Raw genomic sequence first — 13,632 nt, 5'->3', positions numbered from 1 at the left:
AATGAAGTGCATTGTTTAGGTTTCAGTTAGTGAAAGAAATGAGCTTCACATAAAGGACAGTCATACATTTGTAATGATTATTTGAGTAATTTTGATTATCTTGTTTCATATGATACGAAGAACGTTTGTGATGGAAGAATGTTATGTGTGTGTAATGATTCATTGAGCTATTTCAACCATTTTGGTTCCTTTTATGTGAAATATGTAATGTATGTAACAGAAGAATGTTACACATGTAATGGTTCTTTGAGTCGTTTAACTGTTTTTTGTAACTTGGTGGGAACCATTGGTAATGCAGTCACAGAAGAATTCTTAACATTTAATGGTCACTAGAAATGTTTAATCATATTTTATTTGTACAGCTATCAAAAGTTAGGACTGAGGCTGAGGCTATGGAGAGCAGCTTAAGGGAACATATTAAGAAGCTTATATCACAGAGGTCTTCTTTGGAAGAGGTAAGATTTGGAAAATTTCGTATACTATAAAGCTTGGGAAATAGAATATTTTGAATTTTGTGCAATAAACTTGTGTGAGATTAATTTTTAAGTCACTGCTTGAAAGATAGTTACTTCTTTTCAGTTTCACTTTTCTTTTTATTAGTTTCATACCTCATTAGTTACCTTTATAATTATTAATACTGAAAGAAACCCACTCGCTTGAGAAAAAAATTTGACTCCAAACAAGATAACGGAAAAACCAAACCACCTTAATGACACTACATAGATAATTAACTATAGAACTTTTAAGTTACAATAGTTGAAATCACATAAAGGTAAATGTGCATGTATTACAATAAGGTTTACAAGAACACTATATTTTAAATGCATTTCCAGTATTTTCCTGAATTCATTTAGTTTACTGATACTTATCTGTAATATATTAATATATAATTTTGCAAATGTTCTCAGGAAGTTGGAAAGTTCAACACTCAACTTATGGCAGAACGAAGTAAAGCTGAGGATCAGTTGGCTTTGCAAAAACTCCACTGGAAATCAGAAGAGGTATGTGTACATAATTGATTTTTGTTTCCTTCAAATGTATACAAATGTACTTTCTAGTATCCAGGCTTGTTATTTTATTTCATTTTTTTTTGTTTCATAATATATTAATATGGTCTAAATTTTATACATATGTCTTTTTGTATGTGTGTTTCCCTTCATATGTTCTAGACAAATATTGGCACTGGTCCTACTAAATTCAGTGTTTTTGGCTATACTCTTGTCTTACCTTATTTAGGGTTGGTGTTTCTTGTCAGTAGTTATTGAAAATATTTTCGACTTAATTACCAGTCTCAAGATCAGCTGTAATCCAGTTTTGTTTGCTTTTTTTAAGTATATTTTGTGAATCATTTAACATCAAAATTTGCAAAAAAAGAAGTTAAGAGCTATTCTAAAACCATATCATAGTATTTTAAATTTACATTAAGTTAAGTGTTTACAATAGCTGCCTCAACTGCCATCACTAAATTATTGATTGTATTATTTGATAGAAGAGTTTAAGAAAGAAAACAAGTATATAAAAGTATTAAGAAGGATTAGATCAGTTGAAAAAAAAACAAAACACAAGTGCTTTCTACTTCCTTAACCTGTGACTAGATCAGGTGTAAAAGACTCAAATAAATGTCTCCAAGCTTTCCTGTGTACTTTGTTCTTATCCTTAATTGACATATTTAAAAATTACATTATTTATGGTGCCAGGTTTTCATGGTAACTTACTCAACACATTTATTTCTATACCAAGTATTTTGTGTTTTAAGATCCAACCTCTTAATTTGCTGCACTTTTCTACCAGGGATGTATACCATGCTAAGTTGAAGGTCTTCTGTCACTTTTGGAATCATACAATTGACATTTCTTTAATTAATGTTTCAGTGATTTATACTCTATGTTTAGCATTTATGTCAACTTGCTGTTTTTTACTGTGCTTTTTGGTTATCATTTATGGTACTTCAAGAATAAACCTAACAAACACTTCCTGACCTACACAATCTAGTTTGAGGACATAGTTTGTGACTTGTTATGAGGGAATGAAAGAGAGAAGACTCAGTATGAAGTTTAAACAAAAATATACAGTTTATTTGTTTGAGAAAACAGAATAATGAACAATCTTACACATTGATGACTATTGCATTGTGATGCATTCGGTTAAAAAGTAATATTAACCATATTTAAGGGTGAAGTAAAGATAACTCACATGATTAGCAAAAGTAATGGATAAAAGTTTAAAACATGAACAGCAAGTCTCGTTTCTCCAAGTTAGAAACATGTCTGAAAATGCCAAAATTGTTTTAACATTTCACTTTTTCCTTGTGGTTGGCTAACCATAAATTAGACCACAAGAATCTAGAACTACATTTGCTCCATGTAACAGTTGTAAAGTAGTACTTTGTACATAAAGTAAATTAGTATGCAATATAATTATTACAGGAAAAATTACATAACTTCTAAGAGTGATTGCTTCAGAAAGTAATATCTGAGGCTGAATTTGACACATAATCTCAAACAGAGTTAGTTTGTTACAAATTCAGACTAATACTATGGTAGAATTATATGGATAGCATTTACATACAAGGAGATTCAGAGTTGTTGTTGTTGTTTTTTTTTTTGTTTTTTTTTTGTTGTTTTTTTGGGGGGTAATAAATGTTTGATATTTCAAAGTATGTAACCCTATCTAATCATTAAACTTTCAAACTAAGATATTAACCTCTATTTTTAAAAACTGGTTTCTTTCCTTTCAACTTCTTTTGTTGACTTTTTGTACTATTTCTTTTATAATCTTTTTGGTTCAAGATTTTGATAGATATCTGTGATGTAGATCTTCCCATGCTCTATTGACAAGGTCATTGCTTCCTAATTGTTCCATTCTCTCAAAGATGTGGACTGCTTAAAAGAGAAACATTTTCTAATATTCACAGTTATTTGTTTGATCTTTTTTTTGAGACAGAATCATTTGGATTCTAATAAACATCTCTGCCATTTCTTTGCCATTAGATTCTTATGCACTTATGCTGGCTTTCATCTTTTGATACACATTCTAAACCAAGCCCTTTGATGGGGATTCCTGTAGGTTCTGAGGCAGCTTACCTATTCTGTAATATAAAAACCTATCCATTTATTTGCAATGTGTAGCATCCTGTGGAAGGCAAAAGAGGATTCTGATGGTTGAATGCAATAGACCATGTTGGCCTTAAACTCCTGTAGGTAGGAGGCTCTAGTGTGGCTCTCTCAGGGTAATTCATGTGATTATTTGTGGTTATGGTCAAATGTGCACCTGTATTGCATATCCTCAGCAGGTATAGTGGACAGTATTTCTGATACAATTGTTTGAATATAGTGCTTATAAAATCTTGACGTTCCTTTACTATCCTTTTGAGTTGTTGATAATGGGCACTGAATTTATTTTTAATTGTTCTTATATTTTTTTAAATAAAAACCACAAAGAGAAGCCAATAGACACAGTTAATGCCTCATACTATTCAAATACATTATTTTCTAAGATTTCTGTTTTTTACATTTTAAAGGGCTTAGTAATGTTTGCCACATCTTAAGCTCATAAAAGAAATTAAGATATGGATACTTACTGGTTGAAACATTACAAACACAAAGATAGTCAGAAATTACTCAGGACATACTTATTGAGGTAATTCCACACTCTTTGTCAACCTGAAGCTGACCTAGGAAGGTCAAAACATTGTTCTCTGCTTATCAGTAAAAGTATTAATACCCATACCAACCATTCTGAGATACATTTTTATTTCAAGTGGGTTTCTCATCATCAAGAATAATCTCCTTCCAAATCCTCATACTTTTGAACATGTCTAATGTGGATCGAAGAAAGAAGGTACAGTGAATAAAAATCTTGAATAATATCTTCTATTTTAGTAGTACTCTAGTCATTTTCTGAATGTTTTCTCTTTTCCTTCATGTAGGAAATGAACTGCAGTAATGATCCTGTTGCCATTTTTTGAGCTGTTTTCTCATTCCAATTGCTGTAGCTTTTAAAGAGTCCTATATTTTGATTATTAGAACCATTTATTTCCTTTCATCTCTCATTTTTGAATAAATTGCATTTATTCATTTCCTCTCATACTTCTATGTTTATAATTCTAAGAATTAGGTTGTGTTTGAGTAACATTGAATTTAAATGCAGTATTTTCTTATTTAAAAAGTGATTTAAAAATGTATTTGATCTTTATTTCTATTCAAGCAACAAAATGCATTTTGATCGTTATTCCAATTATCGCTTGAATAGGTTTTGACACAAAATGACTCAGTGAATTATTTATGATTCTGATTTTGTGTGGATGGCATTCCTTGGTTCCTGAATGTCACAGATGAAAAATGTATTATAATTTTGAAGATACCATGCAGTTTGAAGTTTGGGACATTAGATTTTTTATTGTAATTTATATTTTTTCTCTTTTATAAAAATGTTGTGTTATCTTTTAAAATCTTAGAGTAGTGATTCTCAAAATTTTATAGCAATAAATTTTTGGAGTGTTTTGTAGCAGTTTTATTACATTTCACTCTACTTTCTATTCAGCTATGTTTTAACAAATTTGCATGTTGTGTGTGCCATTATTTTTCTTCAGGGACAACGTGTCAGTTGGCTTGAAGAAAAAGTGAAAATGATAGAAGAAGCAAAAGAAAATCAGGAGGTACATAACACTTAGTCTCTTTAAAATCATGGACAGACTCTTCATCAATATTTTGTTGTTGTTGAGAAATATAATGTAAAAATTCTTCAACTTCAAAAAAAATAAATGTGGATACTTGATTTCACATTACAAAAGCATGAAAGGATTTAGCTTAAAATGGGCTGATTCATATTTATTATTATTATTTTACCTCCAAACTTTTGTAGTTCATCTCATGCTTAATACTTAACTACTCTTATAGCATCCAATATTTGTTTTTTTCACCTCTCTAGCTCGTCTTTATTTCACCTTGTTAGCTTTAATTATAAAATGATGATTCTGCAATCAATTTGTTCAATCACATTGCATAATAATAATGGAGTCAAGTACCTATATAAAAATAAACAGAATGTTAATCAAATCTATTGCTTTTTTTCAGGAATATTATATGTTGGATTTTATTTTCTTAGGGCTTTCAAGTTATAGCAATGTTAAAAAATACATGAAGGAACAATGTATCAAAATCTTTGTCATTAATATATCTATTAAAGAAAGGTGAACTCAAGTGACAAAATAATATTTTACCTGTACATATTTTAAGTAGTACTATTAAAAATTTCGTATCATAAAAATACAAAATTAGTTATTTTTAAACCTTTAGCTTTATTAAGTTATTAAAGAATGGAACAGATTTGCATAGAATATTTTACCAAATATATTATATATTTTATAAAATATTTTACCAAATATTGCAGTGCACTTTTAATTGATGAAAAGATTTATTTTATAATTGCATGTTTGGATTTATTAAAGAAGGATTATTAATATCTTGAGAAAGTACAATTGAAGAATATTTCACTGATATACTTCTTCTTGTCTTGTATGGCTGAAATATGACATTTTAATAAACTAGAATTTAAATCCAGCAGAATGAATTAAATTGGTAATTATTTTTTTCTGCTTAACATTTAATATTTACATATATTATCCAAGAAAAGAGCTAATGTAAAAAAATATAGAAAAGTAATCCAAGCGTGAGTACTAGTTTGTATATATAATTATCTTTTATGCCTTTGTTAACCCAGTTAGAGACTGTTTAACAAAACAATTTGAGTAATTTGTGGTATTTTTATGTAATGGATTAATATCTCTGGGTAATGTTATCAATTGGTTGTTCTATTACAGTACTGTTTGGAATTTTCAACTGTTTTTTAGCTCATTAGCAATTATTGTCAACCTCCCCTAAAATTTTAGAAATCTAAGATTTTTCAAAAATTTTTTAGTGCAGCATGTTTCATTCTATTCAAAAGAAACATTTTTTGTTTAAATCATTGTTTCTGCAAATCATACTGATATCTAATGTATAAGACATAAAGAAGTTTTCTGGCTGGTTAAGTATAAAATATATGCTGATGCTAGTAATTTTGATTTTGAACAAGGTATGAATCTAAACCTGCCCACTTTCTTCAAGGCACAAATTTAATTATTGAACAGTATTAGTACAATCAAAATAACAGCAAGTATAGTAAATACATTTAAAATGTTAAATCATGATTGCTATTCTGTAGAGCAAATGTTTAAATTACATGTAAATGTTTTATTTCTTTCATATGGATAACCTATAAAATAAAAGGGTTTAAAATCATAAACTAGTGGTTATAATGAATGCATCTGTGAATTATGCAAATTAGTACTATTGAAGGACCAACCTTTTTGCATATAGTTTCCTCACAATGATTTGTAATGTTATAAGCACAGAAATCAGAATAGAGTAAAATAATTCTAGCATTTTGTGTAATTATAATTAATAATATACAAGGTGGCACAGTTTTTGAAAATGGAAAGTGATGTTTATTTCTAGATCTAGGAACTTAGATATAAGTACATAGGAAATGTCACTAAATGATAGGTGATTTTTTTGTGTGTGCAAAATTGTAAGAAATATGATATAAAAATTACAACTATCTTGCAAAAAAGATTATTTTTATTATTCACAGTTTTCTTTATTGGAACAAGAAATGACACTAAACCTTATTAGTGTGAATTTTGTGAAATGAGTTTTTTTTAAAATATGCTCCAATGTAAATATTTTTAAACCATATTTTATTAGCTAGTGTAAAAGTTAATTAAATGAATTGTATGTTTCTTTACCTAAATTAATAGTAAATTACCTTAAATTTATTATTTAATAAAAGTAGGTGAACTGTATTTTCAAATAGAAATATGCACAGCAGCAGTTACAGACAATTAAGGAACTTCAGTTAGAGAAGAAAACTATGTCTACAGAGATAGAAAATCTGAAGAAAATTGTAGAGAAACAAAGAGAAGTAACTATTCAATACAGTTTTTGTTGATTGTTAAGACATCTTAAAAAAAAGAATTTTAGAAAAAATTGTCAAAAGTAAAACAGTAATATATATTACTTTAAGTATTAACTTGATCTTTTAGAAGGAGAAAATGTAAAATTATTGAAAATTTCAAAGACACGGTTATAGTGTCTTTAGAAAGTAAAATCATGTTAGGTAAATTTACAATAATAGTTTGAAACCTTGATATTCGAAATATTTTAAATCTAGTTTATGTACTTTAACAGTTGATGTTTTTTTTAGAATGGCATACAAGTAAATAGACTATATTGTTTTTCAAGTTATGATTCTTCTCACCTCAATTATTTTTGAACAAATTCTGTGTTAGGAAGAAAGGCGTTGTAAAAAAGAAAATACAAATATTGCAGAACTTTTAACTATGTGTTTAAGAAAAATTGTCTAAATTTGATTACTAAAGTAATAAGGGCTTCAAATAAAATATGCTCATTTCTATTACTCTAGCTATTTCTCTTCATTTTTCCAAACTGACTCTTATCCTCTCTTTCTACTGCTTTTCTCTTCCTTCATTGCTATTCCTTATCTTGTGAAACCTCATGTGGTTATTTGCCCTTAACTTGTTTTTATCCACTTGTATATTCCCATCTGTATTAATTCTGAGCCTAGTTTAATCATGAACCACCTTGTACCAGTTCTAAATGTTTTTAATTTATTGGTTTGAATTAATTATTTTTTTATTTTATTGAGATTTTCATTTCAAAGTAAAAAAGGTTAGTGTCTCTATTACTTTGATCTTTTTGTGTTTTACTGAATTAAGGTTTTACCTTGATTCTAAGTTTCTCGTCTCTAACATTGCAAGTCTAAGTACAATAGACATTTTATCCTATTTCTGAGCTTTACTATTTCTGTTGGCATTAACTGTTCTGCTTATGATGTTAATCTTCTTGATAAAGTAGAGAAGTTTATCTGGTTTCAGAGGTCTCAGCATTGGAGGGATCAGTCTGGTGCCTGACACTAAAGAGGAATTTGACTAATTTCTTTTCTTTTAATTACAGAGAGAATTGACTCTTTTTGTTTGCAGTTTGTAAGGCTTGGCCCCGTGGGTTTCTTTGTTTATACCAGGAAATATCTTCCTCTGGTTTGGGTGTTTTTCTTTATCATCATTTACCTTTGTTTGTGACAAAAGTTTTTCAGCACAGACTAGAGTTGTTGTTGTTGTTTTTTTCTATTCTATTTTGGAGAAGACTTCAAAGAATAAATTATTGTCCATCTTTACTTTTATGACCAATTCTAGATCATGATATTAGTCTGAATGCAACTTTATGTGCATGTTCATTAGTTGGTCAGTTGAACTACCTACACAACTGTGATCTCTGTTAGAAAAGGCAAACCCTTTCAAGTTAAAGATCAAACAGATATGAGCAATATTAAAATCGATGAGAGACAAAAGTAACTGCAGCTTTCTTTTGATTCTTTCTATCTGTATGGATGATATAGCCTGTAGTATGTAAGAAATTATCTTGAATTTTTTCTGTTTAGATAGACATAGCAAGAATGCTTGTTCTACAGTAAATAGCTTGGTAATAATTAGTACAATATGATAGTATTAATGTGCAAGAAAAAGGCATTGAATTTCAAATATATAAAAATATTTAAAATGTCCCAGTGCTTGGGAAATAAAATTTAAAAGGATGGGGGCAGGGTGAAATTGTTGGCCATTGTGACAAATGTTTCATGAAACATTACTATTTTTACTGCTTTAAAACTTTGCATGTCTGTGTATCAGCCCTATAAAGACACATTAATGAGGAAGGAAGTAAGAATAATGAGACATTTCAGTGCAATTTAGTTTTATACTTTATAGGATTTGGCTGGAAAAGAAGAGGAAATTCATGTTGCAGCTACTAAAGTGAAACATTACGTTCAGGAAGTCTTCCAACTACAGAAACTGATTGAGGGTAAGTATTTCTTATTTTTTAAAACTATTAATAAAGTATCTAAATACAATTATTGTACATGATTCATGTAAGAAATTGAAATAATTATAACTACTGCTACAGTTAACACACTATTGTTATTGTTATGACCTTCTATACCAACTCTTTTTATTGTTTATGTGCTTACTATTGGCACATCACAAAATATATCATACAATGTGGCAAAATTATATAAAAAGTTGAGGATTTGTATTTTTCTCATCTTGGCTCAGTTCGAACATGAAATTTTAGTTTATAAACCTACTTGTTCAATATTACTTTAGATAGAGAATTTGATTTGGTGTAATTCCTTTTTATACACCCATTTTCATTAAATTGCAAGCTGTATTTAGAGCTCTCCAGTTTTATTGCTATTTATCTTAAATTTATATTAGTAGTTTCTGTAACTATTATAATGAACTCAGAACAACTTTGGCCGTAATGTTAATACTTTTAATCTCGACACATGTATATGTAATAGCATTGTAATATCACTCTGAGTGCAAATTAACATCTACATTTAAGTATTTTTGTTGAGAATATAACTGATTGTAGTTTAATGATGTGATGGTAGAAACTATATAATGTATCAATGTGTTGTTGATTGTTTAAATATCTGGTTTTGTTTAGACATACCTATTATGCATTTCTTCTTCTTTTTTACTGAACTGGCAGTTGTAATTATGCTGCACTACTCTCAACTGTGTTGGTTTCTGAATGCCAAATGGCTGATTAAGCTTTTTCTTGCACATATTTTGCTATTTTTACAATGTGACACTACTCACCGGAGTGAAAAAAAAAAGAGATAATAAAATATATTTGAGTTGGGGTATAAGATATTGAAAACTGCATAGTTATGCTTCCTTAACTATTTAATTATTAGATTTTAAAATAGCCAAAGATAATTTTGAGCCAGAAATTTGAGAACTACTTCAATGGAGGTAGGTATACCTCTTGAAAGCTACTGAATTACAGTCTATAAAACTCTTGAAATAAAAGAGCAATAGAATACAAATTAATACACATTTGTAGGAGTCAATTTGAATTTGAACTCTTCAATTTATGTTTTATGTTTATATCTATCTTTGACGTATGATGATACATATGAAAAAGATTTAATTTATGATTCATTTTTTGCTGTACAGCTTAATCCTTAATAAAGTTTTAGTAGGGACGTTAGGAATCATATTGTTTTTGTTGCTTATTGGTAGGTTTTTGCCATTTTTGAAACATCTGAAAACAGTAGGTTATATAAATTCTATAACATAAAATTTATATTGTATAAAGGATTCATTATTGGTGTATTTGGTTTTAAAAGTTCTATATGTAGTTCTACATATAAAAGTTCTATATAAAACTTTTAATTCGTCAGGTGGAGTTTGAGGATCCATGGGAATTTGCATTAAACAAAAAGATTTGATATAGATAACATGTTTTTTCTTACAATAAACCATCTCAAATAGATAGTGTATTATAGTACAAAAAAAATTATTATACTTTACATAGAAACAGTACCATTTTAAATTAATTACATTTTTTTGGTTAAAAAAGATGTATATTGATTTACAGGTTTTTATTTTCTACTGTTTTTCCATGTATAGTAAAAACAAATTTAGGAGCTAATTTATTCACCTTTCAGAAAATGTTCGGAAACATCAAGAAGAGGTAACAGAAAAAGAACAAGAAATCAGAAGTCTTGCAAAACAAGTGAGAGCTCGGGATGACCAGATCAGACATATCCAGGATAATGAAGTCCAGAGAGCTGCAGTATTGCAATCAGCATTAAAAAGTTATTTTAGTGAACGGTTAGATCCATTAAATCCACACCACTGACCCAACAGGTGATCATGATTCACTGGCACTGAGGATCTTTATCATAATGATCAGTCAGTAGCTACAAAGTAGTATGACGAAAGTTAGCAGCTAAGGTTTGAGTCAAATCAACTAATCAATTTGTATTGAAAGATCTGATAATATTAAATCTTTGTGGTCCATCTTAATAGGTGTGAGTCAAAGAAGTTGACAATGTTAAAATACAGTTGGTAGTTGTAATAGTTTGAAAATTAAAATGAATGTCAACTTTAATTTTGCCAATAATACTTGAATCTTGTTATGCTAAGTTTGTTTCATTCAGTATACCAGAAAAATGGTTTTCAACAATATCTATAATGATGTTGGAGCCATATGGTTCCAAGTACATAGGTTCTTATGCCAGAAATTTAAGAACTACTTCAATGGAGGTAGGTATACCTCTTGAAAGCTACTGAATTACAGTCTGTAAAACTCTTGAAATAAAAGAGCAATAGAATATAAATTAATATACATTTTTAGGAGTCAATTTGAATTTGAACTCTTCAATTTATGTTTTATGTTTATATCTATCTTTGACATATGAAAAAGATTTAATTTGCAATTAATTTTTTGCTGTACAAATACATTTTGGAATTTAAACAATCAACAAACATTTTTTTTTAAATATAGATAATTTTATTGTTCTTTTGGTATTTAGCACCAACATGAGTTACTACTATTTAGTAAATTGGTACCTGAAAGCTTCCATTGCCTAATACTGTGTCAGGATTAATCCATAATAATTTGATATATTTTTTAAAACACTTTGCATAAAACAATGTTTGCATAAATGCACATTTTATAGGAATTCATTAATTTTCCATTGAGAACACTAAAAAAAAAGTCTTAAATAATTATTGAATATTTTGATATATACGATATCACTATTGTTATTACTTATGAATTTTGAGGTGACTGTTACTTAGGTACAAGTTTTCATTGTTAAAGGGTATTGACAATGATAATTGTGTCTAACATAATCTATGTTAAAAGGTATTTTGCAGCACGTTACGTGAATTTTTAAAATAAAGCTAAAAGAATGACACAGTCCAGGTAATTTTAAAAGAACTTTTATTTTAACTGAAAAATCGACTTTGCACCTTCTTCCATTCTAATACATAAAACATTATTTAATGTTAAAAATAGTTGTACATAGTATATTGGCCCGGTATGGACAGGTAGGTTAAGGCGTTCGACTCGTAATCTGAGGGTTGCGAGTTCGAATCCCAGTAGCACCAAACATGTTCGCCCTTTCAGCCACGGGCGGGTTATAATGTGATGGTCAATCCCACTATTCGTTGGTAAAAGAGTAGCCCAAGAGTTGGCAGTGGGTGGTGATGACTAGCTACCTTCCCTCTAGTCTTACACTGCTAAATTAGGCATGGCTAGTGCAGATAGCCCTCGAGTAGCTTTACGTGAAATTCAAAAACAAACAATGTATTTCAATTCATTGTAATTTTTTTGTGTGTGATTAAAGTGTTTGTTTGCTTTCATTTGTATTGTATCTGAATTTCTTAGTTATTTTATTTTTCTTAAATTTGATTTATTCTGAATTTGGCTAAATTATTTTTTCACTGTAATTTTTGTTATATTATTAAAAAGTTGACTTTGTATATTTCATGATTCTTTTTAAAGAGTTTATTCTGTGTTTGTGATTTTACTTGTGTTCCTAGGGTTATTTAATAATTCATTTTATTACTGTTCTGATGGTTATCTTCAGTTTTCTGTTATAATTGTCTTATAGTGTGTAATAGAGTTGATATTTAACTATGATAAATCTTTGGTAAAGGACATTTGTTATATATTTTTCTGAGACATACACAACAGTTTATGTTTAATGTGAACTTTATGATTAATATAGTGGTTCATAAAAGGATTCACCCAGGAATTTTACAAAAATCCTAATAGAGCATACAGGCAGAAACCACCTTAAAAAGGTAAGTTTGTTCTTGAAACAACATTCAAGACCTATCTTAATAGCTAAGACTGAAAGAAGTTGATTTTCCAATTGTTAGATAAAATTCAAAATTTATTAATGATTTTATCAGTTTTTTTTTGTTGTTGCTACTGACCAAATTTCTCTTTGAAGCCTACAGCAAAGATGACTAGATTTGTTTTGCTAACATTTATACATGTACAGCTACTAAATGAACTCCTGCAAAGTCGAACTTTCCATCCTATAAAAATTTCTAAGATCTTCCTCACTACCAATGTAAGCTCTTCAAAGCCATTCAAACACTCTTTTACTTGTTGAAAATATTCCTTTTTATATTAGTTGTAATTCTTCATATTATTACAGTAAACAATGTGTATATTTATAAAGATGTATTCAGCCTTATTATTATTGCTTATAGTTTTACTAGCCACTAAATAAAAAACGACTATGAACATATTACCGACTTATAGACAATAGTAATGAATGCAGTATTGAGTATGTTACAAGGTATTTTGACATTAATTGGAGTATCTTCATTTTTCAGCTCTGAAGAATTTTCTAAGCCCTTCACTTTCTGCCATTGAAAAATATCAATTTATGTGAAAATTATTTATGCAGCTTATAGTGTGCATGATTTGGAAATTACCACATTAAAGATTCATCATTTCTTGAGGTCCTTGTTGTATTTTTTTTTCTGTGAGTTTTCTAACAGTAGATGATTACCATAGAAGATTTCTATATTCTTGAGAGTAGTGTTTTATTCTACTGATTTCTGTACTTCTCTTGTTAACTGAAACCCTAAGCAGAAAATCAACTGGCTCAGTAAATAATGGTTGGATGGGGAGGGGGAGCCAATGTTGCAGTAAACAGTTTAAAAACATCACACTCAACTGAATGGATATGCACCAT

At 28.9% G+C, this 13,632-nt stretch overlaps 1 protein-coding gene across 5 annotated transcripts in view; it reads left to right on the top strand.

The window, feature by feature from the left end:
* The window catches only part of LOC143235397 (leucine-rich repeat-containing protein 45-like), a 67,345-nt gene extending 53,948 nt beyond the window's left edge, over positions 1-13,397 (top strand). For 3 of the 5 annotated variants that reach the window (XR_013019160.1, XR_013019158.1, XR_013019161.1), the window contains 8 exons: positions 363-455; positions 909-1,001; positions 4,592-4,657; positions 6,856-6,963; positions 8,825-8,918; positions 10,576-10,777; positions 12,649-12,724; positions 13,268-13,397. Coding sequence is in view for 1 of the 5 variants with exons in the window: in XM_076473526.1 (XP_076329641.1) it covers positions 363-455; positions 909-1,001; positions 4,592-4,657; positions 6,856-6,963; positions 8,825-8,918; positions 10,576-10,769 (648 nt within the window). In the remaining 4 variants the exon portion in view is untranslated. Of the gene's footprint in view, positions 1-362; positions 456-908; positions 1,002-4,591; positions 4,658-6,855; positions 6,964-8,824; positions 8,919-10,575; positions 10,865-12,648 lie in introns of all 5 variants that reach the window. The other 2 variants (XR_013019159.1, XM_076473526.1) reach the window with 2 other exon arrangements.
* The last annotated feature ends 235 nt before the right edge of the window (positions 13,398-13,632 follow it).

This window comes from Tachypleus tridentatus, chromosome 12 (genome assembly GCF_004210375.1).
Source record: "Tachypleus tridentatus isolate NWPU-2018 chromosome 12, ASM421037v1, whole genome shotgun sequence".
Taxonomy (NCBI): domain Eukaryota; kingdom Metazoa; phylum Arthropoda; class Merostomata; order Xiphosura; family Limulidae; genus Tachypleus; species Tachypleus tridentatus.
The sequence above is the reverse complement of the archived record's forward strand: the minus strand, read 5'-3'. Positions and strand labels throughout refer to the sequence as shown.